Source organism: Myotis brandtii, unplaced genomic scaffold (assembly GCF_000412655.1).
Source record: "Myotis brandtii unplaced genomic scaffold, ASM41265v1 scaffold803, whole genome shotgun sequence".
Classification (NCBI taxonomy): Eukaryota; Metazoa; Chordata; class Mammalia; order Chiroptera; family Vespertilionidae; genus Myotis; species Myotis brandtii.
Genome location: NW_005371234.1, coordinates 349,285 through 367,469, shown reverse-complemented (window position 1 = coordinate 367,469; position 18,185 = coordinate 349,285). Strand labels below are relative to the sequence as shown.

The following is an 18,185-nucleotide window of genomic DNA, read 5'->3' as shown; positions in this document are numbered from 1 at the left end:
GGCTCCGAGACACACGCTTGGGGCTGGGGAATCGGGTCCCGACGCTCCGTGCCCAGCCCGAGTAAGAGAGCCCGCCTTACCGTGCGGCCTCCGCGCTGCCAGCCAGGGGAAAGGGAGCAACGGGGTTTCCCGGACGCACAAATCGGGCGTCAGGTCTCGCGAGGGTTCCGAGAGCTCGCGAGAGCGGGGTTAGACAAGGCAGCTCCGCCTATCTCAGGGCGAATGCGGCTTCGCTTCCGCCGAGGTGGGCGGGTGGGTAGTGAGGTGGCGGGAAGGCAAAAGAGAAGGCTATGGGGACAGATGGGGAGGCTTGTTTCTTCCCCATTCCTCCTCCCGGAGTGTAAGAGAGAGAGGAAAGCGTTTCCGTCTGGAGCATTGATCAAAACATCAGCGGAGGACACTGATGGCGAAAGTTATGAAGTTCGGTGGGCAGGAAAAGACCTAGCCACTTCTGGCGTTTCCGAAGGGACGACCCCCTCCCCCTTCAAAGTGGAAGTGGCTTTACTGGTCGGAAGTGGGGGTAGTAAGGGCGGATGTGATGGGGAACCCAGAGGAAATGCTAAGCAGAAATCTGTCCACCAGCCCTCCCGAGAACTGGAGGCGGAAGCCCCACCCTTCTTAGGGCGGAAGTTGCTTCACCAGAGCCCAGGCGGAGCGAGTGGGAATGAGGCAGTGGCGGCAGGGAAGAGATGAGGGCAGGGACGAGGAGGCGGAGGCGGGACTTTGGGAGAAATTAGTTCAGCTCTGCCTCCTAGCGTCTGAATCGGCTCGCTCAGCCCTTGGCCTTACTTGCCTATTTATATTTACCTACTGACCTGTGCAACTGTAGGCTGTCCATTGGCTCGTCTTCAGTCTCTCCTTTAAAAAAAAAGGGGGGGGGGGAATTTAAATGGAAATACCGAGATCCCGATTATTTGCCTCTTTTAAGTGACTGCTTCTGTACATGGTGCATCTCTTATGAATTCTAGCAACATTTTGTGTGTATGTGTGTGCCTACCCTGTGCCAGGCACAGGTAAACATTATGTAGTATTAGTACATGTACACATGTTCAGAAGTGCAAAATCAAAGGTGCCAGCAGGTTTTGGGTCTGGTGAGGGTCCGCTTTCTGGTTTATAGACAACAATCTTTTTGTGCATTCTTATAGCAGAAAGTGGGAAAGGAAGCTCTCTGGGCCTTTCTTATGAGGGCACTAACCCTATTTGAGGAGTCCACCCTCATGACCTAATCACCTCTTAAAGGTACCACCTCCAAATACCATTACATTGCAGATTAGGTTTCAACATATTAATTTTTTGGGGCACACAAACATTCAGCTTATTTATAAACTTTTTAAGTTTATAATATGTATTTAAATCAGGGGCTTTATATTCATGTAGCATGTTGTCAAATCCTATTTTGCATTGTTTCTAAAATTTGAGAATAGTTTTAGTATCTCAGATTCTCCCCACCCCTGAATCAACACTTGTGTTTCCATGTGTAACTGTAAATGTATTCATGTAATGGGTAATTTTTTTTTCTTTACATGCTGACTTTATTTTTAATTTAAATCTTTATTGTCAAGAGTATTACAGATGTCCCTCCTCTTTCCCCACATTGTTCCCCTCTACTGGTTCCTGCCCCACTCCAGGCTTTCACCACCCTATTGTCAGTGTCCATAGTTAATGCATATCCTTCCTATATAATAAAACCCTATATAATAAAACCCTAATATGCAAATTGACTGGTCGCTATGATGTACACTGACCACCAGGGGGCAGACGCTCAATGCAGAAGCTGCCTCCTGGTGGTCAGTGCACTCCCCCTATGGGAGGACTGCTCAGCCAGAAGCCAGGCTCATGGCTGGCAAGTGCAGCAGTGGTGGTGGGAGCCGCTCCTTCCTTCGCTGCAGTTGGGTGGTAAGGAGTGAGAGGTCCCGGACTGCAAGATCCCTGGACTGCAAGAGGGATGTCTGATTGCTGGCTTAGGCCCGATCCCCGGGGGATCGTCAGTCTGTTCCATGTTTCCATGACTTCAATTCTACTTTTTAGATTCAATTGTTGATAGCTATATATTTATTGCTATTTTGTTCATATTTTTACCTTTCTTGTTCTTCTTCCTCTTCTTAAAGAATACCCTTCAACATTTCATGTAATGGTGGTGATGAACTCCTTTAGCTTACTCTTGTCTGTGAAGCTCATCTGACCTTCAATTCTAAATGATAGCTTTGTTGGGTAGAGTAATCTTGGTTGTAGGTCCTTACTATTCATCACTTTGAATATTTCTTGCCACTCCCTTCTGGCCTGCAAAGTTTCTGTTGAGAAATTAGCTGACAGTTGTATGGGCACTCCCTTGTAGGTAACTGCTTTTCTCTGCAGCTTTTCTTTTGCTGCTTTTAAGATACTCTCATTGTCTTTAACCTTTGGCATTTTAATTATGATGTGTCTTAGTGTGGGCCTCTTTAGTTCCTTTGTATGGGACTCTTTGTGTTTCCTGGACTTGTAAGGTAAGTCTATTTCTTTCACCAGGTAGGGGAAGTTTTCTGTTATTATTTTTTTCAAAACCACCTGGCAGGAGGTTTTAAATATCTTGCTCTGTCTCTTTTCCTTCTGGCATTCCCATAATGTGAATGTTGGTACGTTTGAAGTTGTCCAGAGGCTCCATACACTGTCTTCATATTTTTGGACTATTTTTTATTTTTGCTCTTCTGATTGAGTTCTTTTGCTTCCTCATATTTCATTTCATTGATTTGATTCTCGGAATTCTCTACTGTTGAATTCCTAGAAATTATTCTTCATTTCAGTTAGTGTACTGGTATGCTTAATTTCTGAATGGTCCTTTTTTATGTCTTTGAAATTCTCACTAAGATTCTTGTCTTGCTAAGTCCCTTGAAGCTCTCATTAAGGACCTTGAGCAACCTATTAAGCATTGTTTTGAACTCTGTATCCATTTTGCTTCCATTTTTTTCCCCATTTGTAACATGTTTCATTGTCTCCTCATTTTGACTGCTTCCCTGTGTTTGTTTCTATGTATTAGGTAGATCTGTTATGTCTGCTGGACTTAGTAGAGTGGCCTTGTGTAGTAGGTGTTCTGTAGGGCCCAGTAGCTCAGCCTCCCCAGTCACTCTAGGTGCACCTCTGTGTGGGCTGTGTGCACAGTCTTGTATTTTTGTTGTAATTTTTTGTGTGGTACTGTGTGCTGTTTGTACTTTTTGGTCTTATAATTTTGTCTTCTTTTTCTCTAAAAGGCACTGCAAATTGTATAAATGTCAGACCTCACAAAACTACTCACACTGCTCCACTAGGCATTTCTCACAATGCATTGCATTTGCTTACATATACTCTTCCTCTAGAGGCATGTCTCATTCTCCTTGCATCCCTAAAACTTAACAGGGCCTGGTAAGCCCCCATTAAGTGTGCACTGAATTGAATCAAATAAGAATAGGAATAAAGTCTTGTTACTAGTATTTTTCTGATTCTCTATAACCCGTAGCTTATTGACTAAAATATTTAACTTCTGTCTTTCCCAAGCTTGACACTCAATGAAAACCCCCGTTTATCTCCAAAAGCCCGAAAGAGAGGTGTGTACAGATTTCTTTCTGAATCAGCAAGAAGAGGAAAAGGAGAAGATAAATCGCATGCAGTTTGCAGTGGGGTCTCATGGTGAGGAGTCCAAATGACCACCATGACTCAGCTGTACACTTGGGGTCAGCCATGGTTCCTTCCTCCCCTTTCTCTCTCATATCCATCCAATCCACTGTAAGTCCCACACAAAAAGTTCTAAACTTTTGTGCTCTCAATTCCTTGGTGTCTCACAAAACCTACTGCTCCTTCTGAGAATTAGAAAAATGTATAAGGTAAAATGTATAGGATTTCAAATGAAATCAATTATATTGAAATACATTCATCAAAAGTATTTGAATTGTGCTAATAGTAGTCTATGGGCTTCTTTAGCACAGTATTATTTAAGATCAAGCAAAGGTCTGATGATGACTGTCATCTCAAAGCCATCGTGAGTAAAACAGTATTTTAAGAGATCTGCAACAACTGTACAGAATATGGAAACAGCTGTGCATTCCATTGGTGACAAAGCCCAAGTACTGTTGTTCCATTGTGGTTTGTTGCCTACATTCAAGATAGGAGGAAATACTAGGTTTTTGGTCAGAGGATAGCAAATATCGAGACATAATTCCAAGTTCATGGACCCCCTCCTCCCGAATTCTATACCCAGACCCCTTGAAGGGTGGTGTGTGGAATCCAGGTTCCTGTTCTAAAATATTAATTGAACCAGAAAACCTCCTTTGGGTTTCATCACATTTGTAATGGAATCTAACTCCTTGTCGTGGCCCTTCATGAGCCAGCCCCCTGCTTGCCTCTCCTTCCTCACCTCCCTTGACTTCCTCTCTCCCTAACTCTAATCCAGCCACACTGGTCTCCTTCCTGCTACTGAACCCAGAAAGAAGTCCCCATCTCAGGGCCTTTGCACATGCTGCTGTTTTGTACCTTCCTTTCCCTCTTGGTCTGCACATGACTGGCCCCTCCTCGTCACTCAAGTCTTTATCAAATGCCTCCTCCTCAGGGAGGTGTCCCCTGGCCACCAATCTGGTAAGGAGTCTTCCTTTCCTTTGATCTCATTGATAATCTATTCATTGTTTAATAACATGCTATTTAGCCTCCATGTGTTTGAATGTTTTGGGGTGTTTTTACTGTAGTTGCTTTCTAATTTCATTCCACTGTGATCTGAGAAGATGCTTGATATGATTTCAATCTTCTTGAACTTGTAGAGACTTATTTTGCATCCTAACATGTGGTCTATCATTGTGAACGATCCATGTGCATTTGAGAAGAATGTATATTCTGCAGCTTTTGGGTGAAATATTCTATAAATGTCAATTAAATCCAGGGTTATATCCTCTTGTTGGATCGATCCCTTTAGTATTATGTAGTGACCTTTGTTGTCTCTTGTGATGACCTTCATTTTGAAGTCTATTTTGTCAGATAGGAATATTGCTATTCCAGCTTTTTTTTTTCTTTTCCATTTGCATGGAATTTTTTTTTCCATTCCTTCATTCTCATTCTGTGTGAGTCTTTTGTTCTGAGGTGGGTCTCTTGTAGACAGCATATAGTTGGGTCATGTTTTTGTATCCATTCAGCTACCCTATGCCTTTTGATTGGAGCATTTAATTTATTTACATTTAAGGTTATTATTGATAGGTACTTAATTATTGTCATTTTAATTCTGTATGGCTAGGTTTCTCTTTCTATTTCTTCTTCTCATTACAGCAGTCCCTTTAGTATTTCTTGGAATGCTGGCTTGGTAGTGATATACTTCTTTAGTGTTTTTGTTTGTTTGTTTGTTTTTGTTTTTGGTCTAGGAAACTCTTTATTTGACTATCTATTTTGAATGATATCAATGCCGGATATAGTAATCTTGGTTTTAGATCCTTGCTTTTCATTACTTTGAGTACTTCATGCCATTCCCTTTTGACTTGTAGAGTTTCTGATGAGAAATCAGGTGTCAGCCTTATGGGAGCTCCTTTGTAGGTAACAGTTTTCTCTTGCTGCCTTTAAGATTCTCTCTTTGTCTTTAATTTTTGGCATTTTAAGTATGATGCGTCTGGGTGTGGGCCAGTTTGGGTTCTTGCTTGGGACTCTCTGTGCCTCCTGAACTTTTTTCTTTACCAGGTTAGGGAAGTTTTCTGCTTTTATTTCTGCAAACATGTTCTCTATTCCTTTCTCCCTTCTTCTTCTGCACACCTACTATTCGAATTTTGTTAAATTTCATGTTGTCCTACAGGCTCCCTTAAGCTGTCCACCTGTTTTTTTAATTGTTTTTTTTTCTTTTTGGTTTTATGGTTTCTTGATTTTTTTTTCAACCCTGTCTTCTAATTCACTGTCAATCCTCAGCTTCCCCTTATCTGCTGTGTATTCTTTCCAATGTGTTCTTTATTTGTGCTATGTCATTCTTTATTTCTGTTTTCATAGTTATATCTTTACTCATGCTGCTGAGCATCTTTACCATAATTATTCTGAACTCTATATCAGATAAATTTCTTATCTCCATTTCATTTATCTCTTCTTCTGGAGAATTCTCTTGTTCTTTCATTTGGGGTTGTTTCTTTGTCTCCTCATTTTGGCTGCCTGTTTGGGTTTGTGACTATGTATTAGGTAGATCTGCTACACCTCTCAATCTCTAGTGCAGGACAGTGTCAAATGCTGTTTCTGACTAATTAGATCAGGCAAAGACTCAAAGCCTCCAGAGACTGGCTCAGCCTACAGACTGATAGGATTCCATCTTGAATAGCCCACAAACAATCACCCACAGGGGTGGTGAGAGTTTTTTCAACCAGGTGGGGCAATTGCTTCTACCTGGAGGTTATTATTCTCAGTTTCTTAATGGGCCTCAGAAACTCCATACCTTGAGGCAAGGTGTTTTCCAATAGGGTGGGTCAACTGTCTTCCCCCTAGGCCAGTGGTTGGCAAACTGCGGCTCAGCAAACCACGGCTCACGAGCCACATGTGGCTCTTTGGCCCGTTGAGTGTGGCTCTTCCACAAAATACTGACTTCTGCGCATGGGCCATGAGATTTCAATCGCACTGTACGTGTGTGCCCACATGTGGTATTTTGTGGAAGAGCCACACTCAAGGGGCCAAAGAGCCGCATGTGGCTCGAGAGCCGGGGTTTGCCAACCACAGCCCTAGGCAAAGCTGCCTGTATAGCAAATGTCTGCATGAGAAAGGTGACCCCCATAGCGTGAGGGAATGATTCAGCACAGGAAACTAGGGTCTCTGCCTTCTGAATTCTAACTCCAGAGCCACCAATCCTGGCTTCTGCTCACACAGCTTCAGTCCACTGTGCCCTCCCTCTGCCAGAGCACAAGGTGAGTAGCTCAACAGGGAATTTTGTGCATTAGCCCTTTAAGATATGCCTATATTACCAGTTGTCTCTCCCTGGCAGACAGCAACCCTGCTGCTTTTCATAGCTAGATGTTATGTGGGTACCCTTCTCAGTCTGGTTCTCTTCTGGGAGGCCCAGCTTGGGGATTAGACCCCAGAGTTCTCAGTGCCAATCCCCCACAGCTAAGATATCTCTCTGGAACTTCAGTTCCTGTCTGTGGGTGCCTGGCCAACCCTTTTGTGTCTCTGTTCCTCCTACCAGTCTCTATGTGGTCTCCACTTTCTGTCCTTGGTTATTAGAGTTCTCTCCAGCTAGTCTTCCCTTGATTATTCAGGAAGTTTTTCTGTATTTTAGTTGTAATTCCAGTTTTGTCCTAGGAGCGTATCTGTGCAGCATCCACTTACTCTGCCACCATTTTTTTTTTAAATCTTCCTTTCCCTCAGTCACTCTCTAGTCCATTACATTCTTTTATTTCCTTCATAGCAACTGTCAGCCTCCTGTCTGTCTCCCCAACTAGAGAGGGTGCCAGCTCCATGAGAGCACAGACTTGTCTGCCTTGTTCCTCATTGTATCCCCAGGTAGAAAGGCGCCTGGACATGGAGGATGTTCACAAAGTTTGTTGACTAAAGGAATTAAAGAAGGAGAAAGAGATGATTCCGAGTGAACAGTGAGCTGATTCAGGACTGGGTTGGCCAGCAGGTGGCCCCATTTCTCTACAATTTAGAGAGAGTGTGAGATCTGAAGGCACTTGGGGGCACAATGTAGGTTTATTAGAACAAATGTACCCCTCTGGTGTGGATTGTTGTTAACTAAGGAGGCTGTGCATGTGTGGGGCATGGGAATATGGGAAATATCTGTACCTTCTTATTTTTGCTGTGAAACTAAAACTGCTTTAAAAAAACTATTGCACAGCTCTAGCCGGTTTGGCTCAGTGGATAGAGCGGTGGTCTATAGACTGAAGGGTCCTGGGTTTGATTCCGGTCAAGGGTACATGCCTGGGTAGTGGGCTTGATCCCCAGTGGGGGGAGTGCAGGAGGCAGCCAATTAATGATTCTGTTATCATTGATGTTTCTATCTTTTTCTTCCTCTCCCTTCCTTTCTGAAATCAATAAAAAAATATCAAAAAACCTCCCAAACTATTGCACAGCTGGTGTGGTTCAGTGGTTGAGCATTGACCTATGAACCAGGAAGTCATGGTTCTATTCCTGGAGAGGGCACATGCCTTGGTTATGGGCTTGATTCCCAGTAGGGGGCATGCAGGAGGCAGCCAATCAATGATTCTCTCTCATTGATGTATCTGTCTCTCTCTCTCTCCCTCTTCCTTCCTCTCTGAAATCAATAAAAATATATTTTCAAAAAACAAATAAACTGTTTAAAAAATCCTTTGTGGGCAGGAAGCTGTTCATGCTATGATAAGGGGGAGAGGTGGCATCAGTGTGCATTAACTTTGTAGGAAAAAACCCAATTCCTAGGAATCAGAACGTGTTTACTTAAGTAATTTATTCTGATCTCCTGGAGAGAAACTGAACGCAGGTCCTGTCCAATGCGAGCACCTATTCTTGGGTAGGGAGACATAGTTGGACAGAGATAGGCACAGTTCAAGGTGATCAGGCCTGGGAAGAAGGGATGAAGTGCTCCTAAGGAATATAGAGAACTCTGCCTAAGGGGCATATCAGAGATGTTATTTTAAGTTAGAAGAAAAGGATGAATAAGCTTTTGGGAAGAGCTCAGGGTCTCATGGGGGTCTATGCAGGGCATGTGTGTATGCAAACATATGCTGGAGACTGCAGACCCAGTTACACATGGACCAGGCAACCGGCAGCTCAGTAGAAACTGGATGGAGATGGGTGGTATGATGTCAGTTCTGCATTGGACAAGGAGTGTGGTCAGAACTGGACCAGGTTCACGTAGGGCTGAAGTGAAAGAAGCATGGATTTCCAAAGGGCAGAATATGAAATGAGCTTCTGAAGTAAAACCTGGGTACTTATGGGGGAGAAGTCTTGTTTGGAGAGAGAGGAGCAGGGATGGTGCTCCAACTTTGAGATCTCATTGGTTATTTCTGCAGAATGTCAGGATGGTACATGAAGGAAGCTTAGAAGAGATATGCCCTATTGGATCAAAACACCTTTCCTTGCCCTGCAATGGGAAATGGAAAAGGGGTGGCATATGAAACAGTCAGTGCTCACAGTCCATTGGCTGTAGTATCTGAGGGCTAGTCAGAGGCCAGAAGCCCACTGGGTCTCTACAACTGCAGGTGAAGGTTGCTGCACCCAAAGAGGCAGGGACATATAGGAACATGAGCAATTCTTAAATCTGCTCCTTTTCCCAAAGCTGATTTCTGCAGAACCTATTCCCTCTCCTTCATCACCAATGGGAAGCCCTAACGATTTGATAGACACATAGACCTAGCCAGTGGTGTGAAAAGCCCTGCCAGGTCTGGCAGTAAGGGGAGGTGAGCTGCAGAGCAGGGCCTGCCCCTAGCTTCTCCCCCCATTCCCCAGTCTCCGTCACTTTCTCTTTTTGCTCCTTTCTATTATCCTTTAACCCCAAATTATACTTTCCTTTTACTTTTCTCAGCTGTAGGACCTTGGTGTATTGGGAACCATAGGTCCCCTGAGTAGCAGGGTCTTATCCATGTTGCATGTTGCAATGCTTCCCTCCTCTGTGATGATGTGGGCTTGGTCACTGGGAAAGCATGGCACAGCAAGGCTTAGGCAGGTCTATTAAGGGGCAATCATACATCTAAGTTATAGCAAGAGGAGGGAGGTAAGATGTGAAGCTAACTTTCATACTTTGATTATCTCGCACTGAGAAGTGTTGTAGATTTGTTACTCTGTAATCTGTTGAGTAGTCCACCTTCCCAAAGCCCCAAACAAGAAAGAAAAAATTGTAATTGGATGCCATTGCCATCAATAATTTTGAATAAAAAGAGTGGGGGAGGTAACATCAGAAAAATGAATCAATGATCATGCATGTCCACTGCCCTTTCTACAGGTGGGCATGGGGATGGAGGTCTCTAGGTCTTCATATATTTGGAACAGTTCAAGAAGAAGGACTCGACAGCAGAGGACTAAGAAAAAAATGCAAGGAAGATCTTAATATTACTTAAAGATATAATGAGTAGAAAAATACTTTTTGAAAAACCCTTGAGACTTATGTCTGTCTCCTGGAGTCCGGGATCTTTCATTCTATGTTTAATAAAAATTATCCTCTAATTGATTTGGGCCTGACAAGGAGAGGAAACTTCCCCCAATATTTGCCTACACATTTTCCCTAAAATACTTGGGTAAGAGACTTTTATCTAAGCTTGTTCCTTTATTTGTAAAATGAATGTAATCATGCATAGTTTACCAAGTTGCTGTGAAGATATATGGGAATCACATACAGTGGGTACTCAGTAAATGGTAATAATTGTCTCTACCCTTTTAGGGGTCCTTAGAAACTTAGAGACATGAACTTTCCTAGTTCAGGCAACACCCTCGATTATGACTAATTTGATTCTTCCTGACCTGCTTGGCCTCAGTTTCCCCATTTGAAAAATGTTAGAATAGTATTAAATTGGCATTCTATTGGGCAAAGCTGGCCTGAATATATGTTTTGTTTGGCCTACAGAGGATTTAGGGAAGAAAACTGAGCCAACATTTGAAAATTAGGACATTTACATAGAAATCTAGTTTTCCAGATTCTCTTGAAAAAATCATAAGATATGGCAAAACTGAGCCTACATTCCCTCCTGCGTGGCAATAATCTACTAGGGCCAAAAGGAGGCTTCCCTGTAAGGTAGGGCACAATTTCTAGGGCTCACCTGGCCTTCTTTACTCATTTATATGACCTGCTTGGTGCTGTAGTTCACTTCAGTTTGTGGCCTTCTGGACAGTTGAACACTGTCTATGCCTGGCACAGAGCAGGCACTTAATTATTGAACAGTGAATCTCCCACTGTCTCCCTCTAGCACTCCTTCTTATCTGGCCATAAGAAATACATGTTTGTATTTATCTGTGGTAGTTCCTGAATAATCGATTTTCACTTTGAGAATTAAAATGAACAAGTCCTTTCTGTCAGTCAGGATAGACTAGGTATGGCTTTGGTAACAAACAATCCCCAAATCTCAGTGGCTTAAAATAAGAAAGCTTTATTTCTTCCTTACTTACAGAAACCTAGACACAAAATGAAAATACTCTTCTGTTTTTGCATGCATGGAGACAGACATAAGTGCACAGGTATGTACAGAATCACATACCAAATAAATATCCTGGAACATGAATTCATGCAAAAACCTATTTTGAAGCTTAAATTGCACAGTTATATCTTTGTTGGGATATTAAAAAAATCCCAAGACCCAAGGGGGTAAGAGCATATCCACCATTGGCTAAGGAAATGCCCATGCTGAAAAGGAACCAAAAGATAACAAAGCACCTGAAGGCTTAAAAAAAAAGCTGAAGCTCCTACTGCACAAATCCCTCAATAAAATACCAAATATGCAGCATCTGCAGGCTGTTGCACCTGCCCCAGAGAGGCTCCCACTTCTGGGCTTCTAGCTTAGGAGGGAGATGGAACCCAGATGCCCAATATGCAAAGCCACGGAGGGGGCTGGACTGGGTCGAAGAGAAGGGCCAACAGGCTGGAATCCTCTTCCTCCAGCAGGAGCTATAGGCAGGAAGAAAGGGGGCAGGACCAGGTTACATCCATTCCCCTCCCCTTCAAAACCCCTTCTTTAAAAAATTTTTTAAAATTGATTTTAGAGAGGTAGAGAGATATAGAAACATCAATGATGAGAATCATTGATTGGCTGCCTCCTGCACACCCCACACTGGGGATCGAGCCTGCAACCTGGGCATGTGCCCTGATTGGGAACTGAACCCTGACCTCTTGGTTCATAGTTGATGCTCAACCACTGAATCATGCTGGCTGGGCAGCAACCCCTTCTTTTTACCCCATTTAACCCAGGTCTCATCTTTGTTCACCTGGATTACAGCAAACACTTTCTCAATGATTTTCCCATACCCAGTCCTCTCTCTTCTAATCCCTCCATCACATCCACATACTTGTCTTTCTAAAGCTCAGGTTCTCTATGTCCCTGTCTAGCCCAGAAACGTTTCTGGCTCCCCTTCATGCACAGCTGCTGGGCTAGACTCCTAAGACTGGCATGCCAGACCTCCATGATCAGAAAAGCCTGTCCAGCCTCATCTCCTCCTGTTTTATCAGTTCTTCCAGGACGGTTTCCTCATCAGTACACCATGCCAACCCACTATTTTGGACAGGAGAATTCTGTCTTCCCTCTCTGTCCCCATAGGTTTCTCATTCCTCAAGATTCCTGTGGTTCTCTCCAGGTTTGTCACCGAGTTTTGTGAAGGCATCCAGTTTTCCCAAGTAGAATGGAAACTTCTCAAATGCAGTCATCAGATCCCCTTCCAGGCCAGACCCTTGTTACATCTTCAGCCCCTCTCCAACCGTCAACAGGTAATTTGTGTAGAGAGAGCTTTGGCCTGGAGCCAGGAGACCAGACTCTGCCACTGTCTTGCTTTATGACCATAAGCAAGTCCTTGCCTTCCCCAGGGCCTCTCTTTCCTTGTCATCAGGGCACTGGACATTTGCTTTTGAGCACAAAACTGATAAAACTGATCCACTGAATAACTCTCAACTGCAATCCCTAGGGCCTAGGTTGAGAAGCTTGGGGCCTGGCCTGAGGACATTCAAACTGCTGACCTCCTGATGTCCTTGGTTAGTTCCTGCTTACTTCAGTACCCCCATCTCACAACCATCCCTACCCCATCCTCTGCTTTCAGGAAACAGGTTACCTGGATGGAGCAGGGAGATCCAGGCAGAGTTAGTGGGGACAGACGGGGTCAGGCATGGAGCCTGGGATGAATCTTTCAGCCCCACAAGAGCTTCAGCTGCCTCCCGCTGCAGCTGCCGCTCTGGGGAGGCAGAGGTCCAGGCCAGGCGAGAGGCTCTGGGGGCCTGCAAGGGAAAGGGAGAGAAACAGAGTGGGAACCCCCACTTCTGCCTACCCTTCAAGTGCTCCCTCAGCCCCCAATTACTTAACTATCCCCTACTCTTCCCTTTCCCAGGTCAACTTCCTCCCAGGGTTCTGGATCCCATTTCTTTCCCAGGACCTGTGGTTGAAGCAGAAGAGGGTCTGGGGTACCACAGGGCTGAAGTATCAAAGTTGAGCATCTAGAAATAAGGAGAGAAGATGCCAGGAATATTAAACACATGGACAGACATGTACACATGGGAAGAGGGGCAGGATTTTTCTATACATCCTTGCACCACATAACAATGTTTAGGTGAATGATGAACCACATATACATTCTTGGTTCCATAAGATTATAATGGAGCAGAAAAATTCCTATTGCCTCACGATGTGTAGCCATTGCAACATCATAGTGCAATGCATTACTCACATGTTTGTGGTAATGCTGGTGTAAACAAACCTACTGTGCTGCCAGTCATGTAAAAGTCTACAATTATGTATAGTACATAATACTTGATGACAATAAGCCACTATGTTAATACTTTATGTATTCACTATACTATACTTAAAAAAATTAATCTCACCCAAGGAGTAAGAATATTTTTCCCATTTATTTATTTATTTATTTTTAGAGAGAGTAGAAGGGAGAGTGTAGGTGAAGGAGAGGAAGAGAAACATCAGTGTGAGAGAGACACATTGATTGGTTGCATATTGCACATGCTGACTGGGGGCATGAATCTGCAACCCAGTATGTGCCTTTGACTGGGAATCAAACCTGTGACCCTCCAGTGCCAGGCCAAGTTCTAACCACTGAGAAATGCTGACCAGGGCTATACTATACTTTTAAAAAATATGTTTTTATTGATTTTTAGAGAGAGAGGAAGGGAGAGGGATACAGAGATAGAAACACTGATGAGAAACATCATCGATCGGCATGTGCCCTGACTAGGAATTGAATCAGCAATCTCTTGGTACCTGGGTTATTGCTCAACCACTGAGCCACATTGGCTGGGCTATACTATACTTTTTAGTGTTATCTTTCTACTCATAAAGCAAAGCTTGTTGTAAAACACAGCAGCAACCTCATACATCTCGTGTTTACACCATCATTTTCTCTTGGTCTTGATTTAATCTCATTTTGTTTAATAAATATAGTGCAGCTTAAGTGTGAAGTGTTTATAAAATCTACAGTAAATACAGTCATGTCCTAGGCCTTCACATTCACTCACCACTCACTGACTGACTCACCCAGAGCAACTTCCAGTCCTGTAAGCTCTATTCATGGTAAGTGTCCTATACAGTTTTTATCAGTCAATTAGAGACACTATTACTTCTCAGGTTGTCATGAGAATTAGCAATAATATATCTAATACTGTAGATTCTACAAACACTTCACAGGCTGCACTATACTTACTAAACAAAACGAGAGTACATGGTAAGTGTCCTAAACACTTTTTTTTAGCTTTTATACCATATTTTTACTGTACCTTTTCTATGTTTACATACACAAATATTTACTATTGTGTTACAATTGTCTACACCAAGCATGTCAAACTCGAGGCTGGCGAGCCATGAGTTTGACATGCTTCGCCTACACTATTCAGTACAGTAACAGGATATACAGGTTTGTAGCCTAGGATCAATGGTCTATAACACATAGCCTAGGTATGTAGTAGGCTGTACCATCAGGTTTGTGTAAGTGCACTCTATGATGTTCGCACAACAAAGAAATTGCTCAGAATGTATCCCTGTTGTTAAGTGGCTTGTGACTGTATTCAAATCTGGGAATCTGAGTGACTGCTCGGTCATTAGGCTTTGTGGCCTCGGCCAAGTCCCTTCTCCTGTGTTAGTGTGCATGCTTTGTTTTCTGTAAAATGACAATCCCTGCCAGCTTCTTTCTCCAGGGATACTATGAGGATTATAGGAAATCATCGGTGTCAATTTTGTAAACACTGACAAAATGGGATAACGGTTCCTGCCCTACCAGAGTCTGATTTTCCTCCCCTCGTTCCCTCATCCCCATGGAACTCGAGGAGCAGCCTGGCCCACCTTTAGGAAGCTTTCTCTAAAGGCCCCTGACCTCTCTCCTGGCCTCTGAGGCTCTCATCATCATCCTCTTGCCCCCATTTCAGCAGGTAATTTGACCTCATTTTATCTGTTTAAGCCGATTTATTTATTTATTTATTTTTAAAATATTTTATTGATTTTTTACAGAGAGGAAGGGAGAGGGATAGAGAGTCAGAAACATCAATGAGAGAGAAACACTGATCAGCTGCCTCCTGCATACTCCCCACAGGGGATGTGCCCACAGCCAAGGCACATGCCCTTGACTGGAATCGAACCCGGGACCCTTGAGTCCACAGGCCGACGCTCTATCCACTGAGCCAAACCGGTCAGGGCTGTTTAAGCCGATTTAATAGCTACTATTTGTTCAAGGCCAGGGCCTGTGCTAGGTGTATTAGATATTATTATTACTAATTCTCATGACAACCTGAGAAGTAATAGTGTTTCTAATTTGCTGATAAAAAATAGGCTCAAAATAGGTAAAAACACTTGTACCAAGGTTCACAGGCACGCAATAAACACATTATCTTCTCTCCCTACTCACGTGTGGGGCAGGGCAGAGGGCCCTTGGGGTTCTCCAGGAAGAGGAGCAGTCAGTATTGGGTGAGATCCTGGGCAGTTTGGGAGGGGCCCATGAGTGGGCAGCCGGAGGGAGGTGCCAGGGTCAAAGCCTAATGAGGGGAAGAGAATGCAGAGTGTATAGGGGTCAGAGGTCATGACTTCTGTCCTCCCTCTTCCTAGTCTGTATCCTCTTCCTCTTCTCTTTTTGATACAGTGGCACACTGGCATTCAAACATTTATTAAGTTCATCTTACCAGGGAAGGGATGCAGAGGGACAACAGGCTTTTGGCATAGCAAGCGGCACACTACTGGGGGTGGCATGGAAAGGCCTGGAGGCAGCCAATGTCCAGGGGTCCAAGCACTTGGAGTCCAGGGCAAAGGCAAGGGTTCTGGGGGACGGCTAAGCAGCAGAGGCCCCTGGGAATTCTCCTGCAAGGGCAGAATACACAGGGAGTCAGGTGCAAGGCTGGGAAAGAAATGGGTATATTCTAGGATGAGGGTAGGACTCCAAAACTTCAGAGCTTGGAGGGCCGTGAAATCCCACCCCCTCATTTTGCTCAGGGAGAGAAGAGATTTGCCCAGGATGATATAGCAAGTCAGGGTTGACCTAGAACCCAGGTGACAAGGACAGAGAGAAAGGGGTCTGGGCAGGGCCCGGCTCTCCTTACCTTCCCAGGGGCGGTCAGTGCCAGTGGGACTGCCCCATGGAGGGTCTGAGGCTGGGGCGCTATGTTCTCCTTTCCGGCTGTGGGGGACCAGGGAGAGCTTTGGTGAATCCTTTCTCCCGATCCCATCCCACTCCAGCTGAAAACTGAGGAAAACTGAGTTCTCCTCTTTGCATGGGCCCTTTTCTACCCACGGATCTCAACGCAGCCTCCCAACACGTGATCACATTGTAAAGGCGGGGAGGCTAAGGCCCAGAGAAGAGAAACACCTAGTTCAAGGTCACACAACAATTCAGTGGAGCCTGGGACTCCTTTCTCTACTCATGCTTTCTCCACCCAAATCCCGGTCCAATCTTGAGCCAGAGACTCACGGGGGAGCCCTGGTCGCCGGGCCGCCTTCTTGACGTGGCTGTGAGCATTAGGCGAAGCCGCCCCTCTCATCAGCTCCTGAGCCAGGTGCCTCTTCAGCTGTGCCTCCTGCTGCCTACGCAAGGCCACCTGGGCAGCCATGACCCTTCGGCGCTCCCTGAAAGGAGGCTTGTGAGTGAAAAATCGGCCGCCCTTGAGATGGAACGCATCCTCCTCCCTTCCCTGGACCCGCTACTCACAAGATGAGGACACATTTGTGACACTCGCAAGCCTGGAAGAGGCAGAGGCGCTTGTGGCCCTTGAGGTGAGCAGTGACGCCGTGGTTGCGGCAGCGGGCACAGGTTGGAGAGCGACTGACCGCTCTCTTAGGCACGAGCTCGGTGCCCTGGGGGACTCCGGTCTCATCCCCTGTGGCGGAGTCCGAGGAGCAGCGGTGGGCAGCGAGCATCTCATTAGGTTCCATGGACCTGGGGTCCGGAGTGGAGGGTCAGGAGGGCCGGGTGAGCCGCCTCCTGACCGGCCCTCCTGCCCCTGGGAGGCCGCATGGGGGAGGGGGTTCTCCATCCTGTCCTCTGGGCTCAGCTTTCACCCTCCCTTCTCCCGTCTTCACCCCACGCCCCTCCTCAGGCAGCCTCCTTCCTCCCAAGGACCCCTCCCCTCTTTCCCTACTTACGTATTCCTTCTTTTCTTTTTACATGTGTTTTTATTGATTTTTTTACAGAGAGAGGAGGGGAGAGGGATGTAGAAATAGAAACACTGATGAGAGAGGAACATCCATGGGCTGCCTCCTCCACGCCCCCTACTGAGAATCGAGCCTGCAACCCGGGCATGTGCCCTGACCGAGAATCAAACCGTGACCTCCTGGTTCATGGGTCGATGCTCAACCATCAGGCAACACTGGCCAGCGAGCCATCCATGGGCTGCCTCCTGCACGCCTCCTACCGGGGACCGAGCCTGCCGCCCCGGCACCTGCCCCGACTGGGAATCGAGCTGGTGACCTCTTGGTCCCTGGGTCCATGCTCAACCGCTGAGCCACAAAGGCCGGGCTCTTATGTATTCTTTCAACCCAAGCATTATTCTCTGCAGCTCACCCGTACCTTCCCATGCACGAATCCCGGTTTTAGGCGGGCTCACGCACTCTCCTGCCCGCTGCAAGGAGTCCTCCCTTCCCTTCCCACCACCACCCTGTTCCAACAGGTTTTCTGGCTTTCTCTTGAACAATGATCCCCCCTCCCTCCTGCATTTACCCAATTCTTACAAATAGTTTATGCTCCCCTTTCCGCTCATGCATGCCCTGCAATTCACCTTCCCCTTTGCCACCCTTTTGATTAGTTCACTCTCTTGCACCCACAGGAATTCCATTATCCTCAGGGAGTTCTTGCCCCACTTGCAATAATTATTTTCATTCTCTCAAGGAATGCGCTTTGAGCCCCTTCCACGTGCCGGCAGGAATACCACTGTTGCCCCAACACAGTCTCAGAACTCTGATGCAAATCGGCGCATCACCGTGCCCCACACTTTCCGTCCATTGCTCACACTCAGCAATCGGGGGGCCCATCCCAACTCCTGCAGTGCACCCCCTCATGCCGCTGTTACTCAAACCCCCCCTTTCAGCGGCTGTCCCTCCAAAAGCTGTACTGTGGCCGGTCCCAGGGTCCCGGGGAGGGGGCGGGGT

The 18,185-nt window shown here is 45.6% G+C and overlaps 2 protein-coding genes across 2 annotated transcripts in view; both read right to left on the bottom strand.

Annotated features, from left to right (window-relative positions):
- RPS19 (ribosomal protein S19) overlaps window positions 1-353 on the bottom strand; it is an 8,664-nt gene extending 8,311 nt beyond the window's left edge. Inside the window, exon 1 of the mRNA XM_005883883.2 lies at window positions 81-353. The gene's annotated coding sequence lies outside the window, so the exon portion shown is untranslated. The remainder of the gene's footprint in view (window positions 1-80) is intronic.
- An 11,055-nt stretch (window positions 354-11,408) lies between these two features.
- On the bottom strand, window positions 11,409-16,973 carry DMRTC2 (DMRT-like family C2). Its single transcript, XM_005883882.1, has 8 exons — window positions 16,750-16,973; window positions 16,513-16,667; window positions 16,145-16,221; window positions 15,731-15,902; window positions 15,460-15,586; window positions 12,991-13,051; window positions 12,673-12,835; window positions 11,409-11,521 (listed from the first exon to the last, which is right to left on the bottom strand). The coding sequence occupies exons 1-8, from the start codon at window positions 16,971-16,973 to the stop codon at window positions 11,409-11,411; spliced, it is 1,092 nt and encodes a 363-aa protein (XP_005883944.1).
- Between the last annotated feature and the right edge of the window lie 1,212 nt (window positions 16,974-18,185).

What these genes read in the sequence shown, in the direction of transcription:
- DMRTC2 (XM_005883882.1), bottom strand. Translation starts at nt 16,973, where the DNA reads ATGGAACCTAATGAGATGCTCGCTGCCCACCGCTGCTCCTCGGACTCC. An exon ending in CCGGCGACCAGGGCTCCCCC is followed by an intron (nt 16,222 to 16,512) that starts GTGAGTCTCTGG and finishes GGTCCCCCACAG; the next exon opens with CCGGAAAGGAGAACATAGCG. An exon ending in CACTGACCGCCCCTGGGAAG is followed by an intron (nt 15,903 to 16,144) that starts GTAAGGAGAGCC and finishes CCCTTGCAGGAG; the next exon opens with AATTCCCAGGGGCCTCTGCT.